General features: G+C 38.1%; 2 protein-coding genes across 2 annotated transcripts in view; one reads left to right on the forward strand and one right to left on the reverse strand.

Moving 5' to 3' along the window:
- The window catches only part of PIGL (phosphatidylinositol glycan anchor biosynthesis class L), a 67,211-nt gene extending 63,464 nt beyond the window's left edge, over positions 1–3,747 (reverse strand). Inside the window, exon 1 of the mRNA XM_035889615.1 lies at positions 3,730–3,747. Coding sequence (XP_035745508.1) covers positions 3,730–3,747 — 18 coding nt within the window. The remainder of the gene's footprint in view (positions 1–3,729) is intronic.
- The window catches only part of NCOR1 (nuclear receptor corepressor 1), a 73,652-nt gene continuing 62,347 nt past the window's right edge, over positions 240–11,544 (forward strand). Inside the window, exon 1 of the mRNA XM_035889524.1 lies at positions 240–335. The gene's annotated coding sequence lies outside the window, so the exon portion shown is untranslated. The remainder of the gene's footprint in view (positions 336–11,544) is intronic.

Raw genomic sequence — 11,544 nt, forward strand, 5'->3', positions numbered from 1 at the left:
TTTCTCCTTTTCCTTTAGGGAGGAGAAATAAAAGTTAAAAAAAAAAAAAAAAATTAAAAAAAAAAGGGTCAGTTCTTCAAAATCGGCCACTTGGACGCTCGGCCAGGAGTGCGTTAGTTCCTGAAGCTGTCCTGCTACCAGAGCTCGCGTGCTGGAGCTGCACCGCGGCCGCCTGCTCCAGCCCCACGTTGAGGTTGTCAGTGGTGGGGAGTTGTTGCTGATGCTGACGCTGAATTATTCATATAGGACCTGTAAACATCCCCAGCTTCTGTCATCTCTGGGCTGCTGGAGGGCACAATGGAAGTGGCTTTTTCTAGAATTATTCTGGCTTGATGGTAAAGAACTTTGTACTTACTGATTTTCCTGCACTTTAAAAAAAAACCTGTGGGTATCAAGTCGGTTGCAGTTAGACAAGATTTTAGATGGACGCATGTACTGTTAGCGTTAGACAGGCTCAGTTAAGTAAGTAGGTAGTCTGAACAATCTATTGTTGTCCAAAACCTGTTTCTTCTTGTTTCACAGATGCGGTCTTAACAAGTGTATTATTACCTTTTCATGACTGTAAATATTGGTGTAACCTAAGAAAAAAAAAAAAAACAGGACAACTTATTACAATGAGAAGGAGATGTGTAGTTCTAGATACTTGGTTTTGTGGCAGCATTCTTGTATTATGCAGTATTTTTAGGTATAGCACTATAGTTAGGAATTTCTAGAGCTCAGATAGGGATTTTTATCCTAGGCAATATAATTTGAGGGGGGAGGGGGAAACGGTGCTATTATAAAAACATTACTGTTGTGGTAGGTAGAGTGGCCATGGGCACAGCTTAAGTGCCTGAATAAGCGGACACATAGTGTTGTGTCACTGCACATAAGGACCGTGTAGATCTGTTGCAATTTTGCACTGGAATTTTATTCTGCAGAATGTTGTTATTCCTGATTAACTAAACAACCTTGACATTTGGAAAGGAAGTATGTAATATTTGAAGTGGATTTCTAGTTAGCTGAAATCTGGTGTCTTGTGTTGGGGGATGAAAGACCTTCGTGCTTTTCCCAAGGATTCAAAAGTTCAGAGGAAACAAGCCAACTTCAGTGACCTTTTTTGCGAAAGCATGGTTAATTTTTTCTTGACATTGCTTTTCTATGTGATATAGTGTAGGCTGCTAAGGAAAAAAGTTCTGTTGTGCTTTATGTGCTCTATAATTTGCCTATCTGAAATATACTGTTTGATATGGGTCACTGAAATACCTAAACTTGTTAGTGAAACATGGGAAAGAGCAGCATTTTGGAATCTTCTTTCTAAGAGTCATAATGTGCATTTTTTTTAATGCATGGAGACAATATAACAAGTCTTTGCTTCCACAAGTGTTACTTCTCGCTAGCTTGTTAGTTATTGTACAAATCAATTGAAAGTAGCTCTCCAGATGGAAATTACATGCACAAAATTAGAGTATATTCACTTTTCTACACTGTGCTGCTGCTGATTTATTTTAAATACACTGTATGTCCTGCAACCACTCATTTTAGTTGTTCTTTCTGGGCATACATATTTTTCATTGTGATGTAAAGGGATCTAGAAAACTCTCTCAAAAACTGTGGTAAAAGTAGGACAGGCTCTAAAGCTTCCTTTCAATTTCTCCTCTCTAGTCCCCTTCCACAGGTCTTGTGGTTCTCTAACTGCATCTTCTAAGTTATTTCATTTTTCAGTTACAGCATGAGTGAGAGATGCTCACAGGGAAGGGAAGCTGACTCTGCTTCAACTACTGTTAAATGCATGAAAGTAACTGAAAGCCTTCTGTATTAGAGAAAAATACTTTCTGCTTTTCAGTATTATGTTCTTAATATTGACATTTAACTTAATCTATCAAAGCTCTCAGCCAAAGTCTTGGTGAAATGTTTTATTCCTCTTCTTTTATGCTTGCCTAGAAAATGGTTTTAATGAAGGTTTTCTTGCATGATCAAAAATACCATTTGGAGTTCTAACGTGCATAGCTACTTAAATTTAAGATTTTAACAATTGTTTAAGCTGGAAGGGATCTGTGCCTCATGCAGGTGCACTGCAACACAGTACAATCTTGAGAACAGACTAGTAACCAGACAGTGGTTTCATAATGCAAACAAACGTTTCCTGGATGCCAGTCTTGAACTCTTCAAGTCATTTATGTTCTTTAGTCAAATCTGAATCAGTGTTTCAGATGAAAATCTATTAACTGAACGTGTTACCTTGTCTCTCTATTGTAAATGTTCCAGATAAAAATTCTGACCTATGCAGGACTGCTGTCTGTAAATACTTGCTTTGTGCTGTTTCTAAATTATGCAAATAGCCAGAAACATGCTGAATATATCTTCCATTTTAGTTTCTCTCTCCTTCAATGATTCTCCATCTAGTAATGATGTTTTGTGATGTTCCCTTCCGCTTCCATGCTAGTTCAGTGTTTATCCACCCTCTGTTAAATGACTGCCACAGTCTGGGCCTACTGGGGCTTAAGTTTAGTGAGTTGGTGTGGATGCAGAAAGCTCAATCTTACCTTGGAGCTATGTTTCCTCCTAAGAGAGATTTCTATGTCCTTGAATAGCTTTGCGTCTAAACCACTCATGTAATGTTGCCACTCCCAGACTGATTTGATACGCAGTTTTTTTCTTCAGGCTTAAGGAGGCTGTTGGTCTGTGTGGTTTTGAAGTCAGTGACTTCACCTGCTTCTGATTACAAAGGGCATTGCAAAATTAAGATACCGTATTGATACAAAGATGTATCAGCCATCTCTGAAAAATCCTATCATGCATAGCTCTCAGCAGTAAAAAAAATCAGAAATGAAATTTTTATGCAGACAGTTTACCTGGGCAAACTGTTGACCAGGACTTAAAAACTCTGTGCATGCCGAGTGACTAGTCTTGGGTAAAACTGAAAATGAAAATACATTCACAAAGATGGCGAGGGAAGGAACACCTATAAATGAAAAAGGGTGAGGTAAAGCATAAAATATACCTAAACTAGTATGATGTCTCTTTTAATAACTCCTCTCATCCCATACATTCAGTTGAGCCTTATGCTGTGCTGCAGGGAAAGTGCATTTTGGTAATTCTCTTTGTAGTCCTCATGAAGTCAGAGGCACACTTGTCCCACTGAGGGTTGAAAGCAGCCGCAGTAGCATTCCCTGGCTGCAGGGCACAGGCCACATGATCCACGCAAAATTTCTGCTGGGCCATTACTGGTGCGGTTCCTGGGCAGAAGCTGGGGCTGCTTTGAAAAGCGGATGTTCTCCTAAAAGGATTAAGATACATTCATGTTTTGAGGAAGATGTCTAACAAATGTGAATATACATCTACTAGGAAACCCACTGACTCCTGTCCTGTTTGTCAGTGTTAGAAAGTTAAACCCATGTAAGTTCATTACAAGTTCAAGTGCTGTTCATCAAGCTAGATAGGTATATTATTACAGTTTAGCTGTACTCTTCACCTCATTAATAGTAGTTTTGGGAAAAAAAAAAAAAAAGGAGGAATTAGTTTAAATAATAAAAAAGTTGTATATACTTGGTTATCCACTGTAGAGTTTTGTCTCTGGTTCATATTCTTCAACTCTTATTTCTGTTTTTATGCTACATGAAATGCTGTGTTGACAGAGAAGAGGTGTCTGAAAGGTGGGAATTCTCCCATATAATCAGTGTGATTTCATGGTTTAGCTTTCTTGGAAAGTTATTCCCAAAACCTTTCTTAATAAACGTGGTCACTTACCTGCTCTATTATAGCCATTATTTCTGTAGGTGCTGATGTTTCACTGTGGTCTCAAAGATGAGACTTACGTATATGTAGAATCTTGAACTTCTATGTTGGTTTTTTTTTTTGGTTTGGTTTGTTTTTTTTTTTACAAAGTTTTACTCATACCATTCATAGTTCAAGATGTCTTCCATTCTTTGCCTTTTTCTGTGACTTAAAGGCTGTGGTGTGAGTCTCAATTGGAGGTATATTATATATTGTTGCATTCCCTGTGAAGTAGAACATCTCAAACTTAATCATGAACATAGTAACAATAAACTGTGTTTGTGCATTTCCTGTGTAGTATCTGAATAGACCTAGGCATTGCTCTTATGTACAGTAAAAAAAAAGAAATTATTTTAACCTTATGGCATTTTTAGCTAAAATCTAAACTTGATTTTATCTGAACCCAGACAACTGAGGAGAGTGATGAGGCTGATACTTAGTTCGTCCTGAACCCCTCTTTATAGTATGTGGTTTCTCTTACAATACATTGTAGTTTGGGGAGCTGTGGGTTTAGTCAATATGGATTAGTCAAGTTATATTTCCTTTTCCAAACCAAAGCTGCTTTAAAAGCTGCCACTACAGATAACTCTTTTGATAATGAATGAACTACAAGGAGAGGCTGGAAACTTAAAACTGTGACCACATAATTTCTTGCACATTAGATGATGTCAAAAGCCGTTTTACCTGCAGAGGGATTAACAGTGGGGGAATAAATTAATGTGCAGTAGCTGTTTTTAAAGTGCCTATGCTTTCAGTGCAAGACAGAAGAGCAAAAATAGACGTTTTGAAAGAATATTTTATGCATATTGTATGATATACATGAAGTTTGAGATCATCATGGTTATTTCTAAACCGTAGGTGAAATGGGAGGAAATAGGTGAATTTGAGTAAACCTCGGTGACTTGCTGAGGAAGGTTGTCATAGTTCTTATCACTACTGTTTGCGTAGCATCTCTTGAACCTTTTGCATGCTACAAACTGGTTCATTGGAGGATGTTTGGGTTGGTTTCTGTTTCACCTTATAGTTTTGTGGGTGAAGTTTGAATGCTTCAGTTGATGTTTCATAGCCAGTTGAATTACCCCTGTGGCAGGGATGGGGTCAAAAGGGATAAGGTAGGTAGATGTCTGGGGTTTGGGAACTGCTGCAGTTATCTCAGGGGGGAAAAAAGGTGTCTCGCCTTGTGAATGAGAGACGTTATCTGTGCACTGTTTGGACTTTGTAGGGTTTGCTTTGGATATTCAGTTCTGTAGCTTTTGTTTCTGGTCTTTGGCTCATGAAAATTTTCTGTGGTGTACATTAACTGCATGCTATTTGCTGTTTTGGGACAACCAGGAACGAGAATCTGGCATTGCTAGGAAAACCAAAATATGTTTTAAGTGTCTTTAGAATACAAGCTGTCTACTTTTCTATGATATACTTTTAAAACCAAAAAACCTTGTAAGTTTTGTACCCTTCTTTGTTTTAAATCATTGCTCTGTGGTACTTTTAGTCAAGGAAATGTCTACGTCCTTCATTTCCATTTCTGAATGAAGGACTTCCTCCTGCTCTTCTGGATAGTTTTGGTGTTATTGTGACCCTCCTTGGCAGAAGAGAGCTGGACAGGCTCCTTCACAATCAGTGAAGTGCTATGTATTGACAAAATTCAGAAGAGGAGGTTTCCTCCCTCGGGGATTCTCTGTACCCCAGTGCGTTAGCATGTTAACTGGTGAATGGATGCTGGAAATATGTACTCTTATTTGAAATGTATGCACTCAGCACCCATTTTATTTGTGAGGCAAGTGGGGAGCTGATTAGAAACTTCCTAAGATGTTAAGACAGTCTTAGTTTTTGCCCTTATGATCCCCCATTTAATATGGCAAAGTTGTGAATAGCCTGGGTCTCGATATCATGTATTAACAACTTTTCTTTAAGCTCATAAATTACAGGAGAGATTAAAATAGAATTTCCTGGAGAAGAGTATCTAGTCAGCTGAATTTGATCAACCCCATTTTGGTAGAGCATAAATTCTATTTGTATTTGTAGTTACCTAGCAGGAGAGAGAGAAACCGTTATTTAAAGATGAAGTATAACAATGTGATCCTGAGATTTGGCAACAGTTTGGTTGTAAATTGCATATGCAAGTGTGGAACCAATATTAACCTTTTGGGATGGCAACAAAACCAATTTTAAAGTACGCTTCTAATACTTATTTAATATTTAATGTTCCAAAAGCTATTACTTAGGTACTTTAAGGAGTTGGTAGTCTCTTAATGGAATATCTTTTTCTATTAGAATTTGAAGTATAAAATCTTATTTTAATTTTTTAGCTATCCTGATGCAGATGGAAAAGTCGTGCTTGCACAGAGTAAACTTGACATCTTGAATTGACTGCTGTAATGTTCCTTGACTTCTGTCACTTCTGTAATTGGCTAAATTAAAGTATACCATGCTTCCATGTCATGCAGAATATGAGTCAGACGCTGTATAGCATAATTGTGAGTTCATGCTTTGGACATTGAGAAATATAATAATATTGTATGCTAATGGGAATTTCAAGGTGTGAGAAGGGTCAGATTCGGACATTTGGGCTTTTCTTAGCACCTTTTCTCAAATACCCCCATTGCTGTACTTATGGCTTGATTCATATGATGTTAATAATTAATGGAGGGAATGTTCTTTAGTGTTACTAGTAAACCATAGCCTTATAGATGTTAATTTTTTTTTACTGTATTTCACACAGGGATAGAAATAGCAATTTTTACATCAGTAACCTCGTGAGTAGAGGGAGTGCAACTACGTGAGATTAAAGTTCTTGGCAATTTACAGTATATTTTAAATGTCTGTCACAGAAGAAGAAAGGTATTTGCACATGCAGGATTGTCATGGAAAATTCAGCAGTTAGTTGTTTTCAACTTGGAGAAAATATGTTCATTGTTTCTATTCATTCTAATAGCATATGCCCATATGCTTCCGCTACAAGCTTCTCCACAAGAGTATTCTGCAACATAAAACTGAGTGGAAAAAAATTAAAGAAACTGTGGAAGAGGTCCTGAGCTTTGAGGATGATGTGTCTGTTCTGCAAAAATGGGAAGCACAGTATGCTGGAATGTGTTTAAATAGCCATTACTTAATTTGTCTTTAATTTCAGTGTCGACCTATTAACACTTTTTGCTGGTAGCATGCAAAGAATCTTTCATCTTTTGGGGGATATGCCCAACAGATTTTCTTATTTACAGGCAGACCTGTAAGCTTGGATATTGTAGCTGGAATACACTTCCTTCAATTCTTGTTTTAAAGGACAAAATTATCTTAAGTCTGTTCAGGCATCAACCTTCTAGTAGGTTCTTGAATGAAAACCCTGTATCTTCTAGGATTGTCCTATCTAATGATCCTGTAGCTAATTTTCTTACTTGCTATCCTATCCCATTCCACAGTACTTCCCAGAACTTTGTGTAATCAGACTTGAAGGATTAACATAGATCAGTCTGAACCCAAACTTCTTTTCTTTATCACTAAATTTTTTCACTGTTGTTTTTTCTGAATAACTGCCATATGACATTGCTGATAACTGGACATTGAGGCAGTGACTGAAGGACTACTAATTGCTCTGGAAGTGTCTAGTGCTTTTTTAGTTAAGACTCTTAGACTGGTTAAGTCAGTCCTAGCTTGTAACGGTACCATTGATGTTCTGAGCATTGGACTTTTAGATGGTAAATAATACTTAGCCTTTTACCATGTCTATTAGTTTGAATAAATAACTGTTTATATGGAGGTTGGACCCATTAAACTATTTTTAGAAATCTGTCAGAAATGTACACTAGTATTTTCTTATGTGTGGTATAGCCCCAGGATGGAAATCTGATGTTTTTGCTTGAGTGTTTGAACAAATTTATGATTATCTGACAAAATAAAAATACTTCTAGGAAGATTTGTTTTGCAAATCAAGCAATATACTTGAAGGGTTTCACTTATGTGAGTCTCAACTTGTAATTTTTGTGTTATTGTATGTGAGTTGGAGCATTGTGTCTTGAAGGTACAGACACAGGTCTGTAATTCATGAAATCTAGTTACTGTGGTTTAATAGGTTGGTCCTTAAATATGGCCTGTTTTGTTTTGGTTTTTTCCATAAGATTGCTTCATTACCTTTTTATAAAGTGAAATCACAGAAAGAATTATTCACAAGTGTTGTTATCATGCTTTGGATAAAGCCTTTCTTACCACTGCTGAAACAGTTTCTTTACTCTTCATTTTCTCGCCAGAGTAAACTTTGAATAAATATCCCTGAATTAATTTTGTGATTCATTGTAGTCACCCTGGGTAAGGCAGAGCCTTCCTTGTTCTGCCATAGGTTAGTTACATCAGAGCTCAATTTACTAAGGCTGCAGATTTAAAAACAAAATCCCTCAACTCTGTTTAAGCCTTATATGACTGTAATCTAATTCTTTGCACTCTCTATATCACACTTAGTTTGCTCAAAAACAAGATGAGGAAAATTCCCAAAAGGATGTGAAATTTAATTAGCAAATGTTGGTTAAGTACTTCAAGATGGCAGGAAAATTACTCTAGATGCAAAAGTGTTAGCTTGTTTCACATATGTCAAGAAAAATTGAGTCTACCCATGAGACTGGCCTTTTATCTGTGAAGGTGAATGTAAGAGTAGGAGACGGGGTATTCCAGCAAACAGCGAGTAGGTGACTCCGCCGTCCTCCTGGCCTTTTGACTCCTTCCCTTCTGCTGGTGTAAACATTTGTGTGGCTATGCGTTGAACGGTTTTGGGGAACTGGCCTGCTAGAAATAGGCACAGTTTTTAACCTGCTGTATCTTCCCAAGTGAAGAACTGTTTTTTTCAGGCAGTGCTAGCTTTTGCCTGCTTGAAGTGCCGCCAGACTTGTGTCTTATTTCTGATTCAGTCATTGACTATTTCCTGGGTAGTCTTTGATAGATTTCTTAACCTTTCTGTGACTCATTTTCCCATGTGTATACTGGAGATACTATGTACTTCTTCTTTCTGAAGCATTTTGAGATCTGGAGATCAAGAGAGATTGTTCAAATTAGTATTGCCTCATAGAAACCAAATCTGAAATTATGCTATGACTGTTGCCATTATAATATCCAGTTCTAAATTATTTGTAATTTACGCAAAATTCTCCGCATATGACAAATGTGTGAACAGTAGCTTTTAAGGGGAAGTCTGAGCCGGATCTGTTCTTTTCTCTGGCTAAAGAGAAAAATATTGTCATACTTTTAGAAATAAACATTGTTAAATCATTTCCTTCCCTGAGAAGCTCAAGCTAACACAGGGCCAACTATCTCTTCATGGTTCCTGAAACTGTTACTCTTGTCACTGCTTTTTCTCAGCTAGGTATCTTCAGACTTAACAATTTCTTTTTTGACTATTTGTTCCTACTTCTCCTGTAAATTTTTTTTTCCTTTTTTAAAAAATATTATCCATTTGATACTGCTGGGTTTTCCTATCCCTTCTGTTTTACCACAGGGTCCAGGAATGTCAGTGAAGTGGGACGCTGTAGCAGAATGGACTGGGTTCTGAAGTACAAAACAAGAAATACTTTCTGCCCCTTCTAATTGTCGGTATTCAGCAAGACAGACAATTTGCCAGCCTGGTTGGCAGTTGTGTGGAAGTATTCGCGACCTAACTTTATCTTTGTGAGACATTTAAGGCAGGATTCCAAAGTCTATAACAGTTCTTACAAATGTTTATATGAGAAACCTCAGAAATTTGCAGAATAGCATGAAAAGGTATGAAAATACTTGTCTGAAAAATAGAATCTTGCTGTCATTGACTGAGCAGAGTTGGAATTTACTACTTCTATTGTACTTTGTCAAGGGTGTTGAAAATGGAGATGAGCAGCCTCTGTTCTGGCAGAGAAGAGGGAGCCAGTGGAACGATTGGAGAGGCAGAGACAGTTCACAGAATCACAGAATTGCAAGGGTTGGAAGGGACCTCGGGAGATCATCTAGTCCAACCCCCCGGCTAAAGCGAGGAGCTTTAAAGGAGGATTCTGGTTGGATTTGAGTGGAGCTAGACAAAGTTTGTCATGACTAATGGAAGGATACATCAGTGAGGAAAGCCCGGATGCAATTGTTTACAGTCTACACACACACTTACAATTTTATGCAAAAAGACTGCTGTATTTAAACATAATCTGAATGTATGGGAGATGTTACAGCAGGAAGCTGTCATTAGCCTCACTGACCAAGAAATAGATTGATGAAGAATAACCTGTGTCTGCTGGATACATGTGAGCAGATGCTGAAGAGAGAGGCAGATGCTTTTTGATGAAAGGTCATAAGCTTGTCAGCAGAGAAATAAGAGTTGAAATCAAGTACTTACATCCACAATTGCAGAATTAAGGTAGTAAAACAGGAAGAGATGAGCAGAATATTGGTCATAATTCTGTAGGCAAATACTGGCAAAACTTCCTCCTGCCCCCAATATGCTCATACTATAGGAGACCGTGAGGGAAGATGGGGTCTGCAAGACATTTGGAGAGGTCACATTAGGAGAGTGTGCAGGCACATCTAAATATCTGTAACAAGAAAAGAAGGCTTAGAGAGAGGGGATATTGTACTTCAGTGCCATTTTGTGTTTTATACTACAGTGTTGATTCTGTCTTGAAAGAAATGAGATCCTATGCAGAATCCCCATCCTTTAGTTCCCTCCCCACCTTGTAATTGCCAATATGTAACCATGTATTTTCCTCTACTGTTACTGCCCTTATCTCTTCCTGCTGTTGTGTCAGTTCTGTCAGGGAGGAAGAAGAATGCACCCCCACCATAGATAACTTCGTTTTTTCTTTTTTTTCCCTCTCTTCACTTCCCACCTCACTTACTGAACGTAGTTATAACCTCTAACGCTGTTTCTGTTGCCATCCTCTGTTGGCAGCTTTTCTTTGTTTAATTTTTCTTTTTTTAATTATTACTATGGTGCTATGAACATGATTATACTTGCAGTTCTCAGTAGGAAGGCTGTTAGACTGAACATGTTCATATGTATTATGTAAAAATTGTAGGTTATGAGATACAGGGCTTGAGTTAACATTGCTGGGTGGATGAAGGATGTTCATGCTTGTGCACCGTGCCCCTCTTCTTCCCCTTATCTTTACATGCCTAGCACGGAATCTGGAGAGACAGTCAGGACCTCTCATTGCTGTTGGCTGTGAAAGATTCTTATATCAATGAAGATTTCAAGGCCAACAGTCCTAACACAAACCTAACAATCTGTATACTAAAGTTCTTGTGAATGGAGAAATAGCCTTCATCGTACACAGTGAGTGTGGATTGAACTTTCAGCACCCGGGTTAATGATCAACTTGCGGGTTTGACTGAATATTGAGAAAATAAGGAGATGTAACTTGACAGAGAGAAACTAGAAAGGACCTTGAATCATGCAGTAGTTGGCCTATAATTGTGTGTGACTTTTCAAGTGGCTGCTCTCCTGATCCCCTCTGCATCTGGGTACGTTGATCCCCTCAACGTACCCAGAATCTGGTGTACGTTTCTGCTCCCTATGGCTCAGAACGGGTATCACAGAACCAGAGAAGGTTTGGAAGCAGTTGACAAGGAACAACCAAGTAGATGAAGATTCTTCAGCATGGAAAAGATATGGCTGAAGGGATACGATAGAAGTCTAAAAAATCATGTGTGCAATGTGGGGAAAAAAGAACATGAAATAGATGTTTGGTCTGTTCCAGTGCAAAAACTAGAGATACGAAAGGAAAGTAGCGGTCCAGAGTGAACAGAAGCTGGCGATTTCTCATGTGAAGTGCCACTAAACTGTAGAATTGCTTG

The sequence above is a fragment of the Egretta garzetta genome, unplaced genomic scaffold, assembly GCF_000687185.1.
Source record: "Egretta garzetta isolate BGI_Z169 unplaced genomic scaffold, ASM68718v1 scaffold112, whole genome shotgun sequence".
Taxonomy (NCBI): domain Eukaryota; kingdom Metazoa; phylum Chordata; class Aves; order Pelecaniformes; family Ardeidae; genus Egretta; species Egretta garzetta.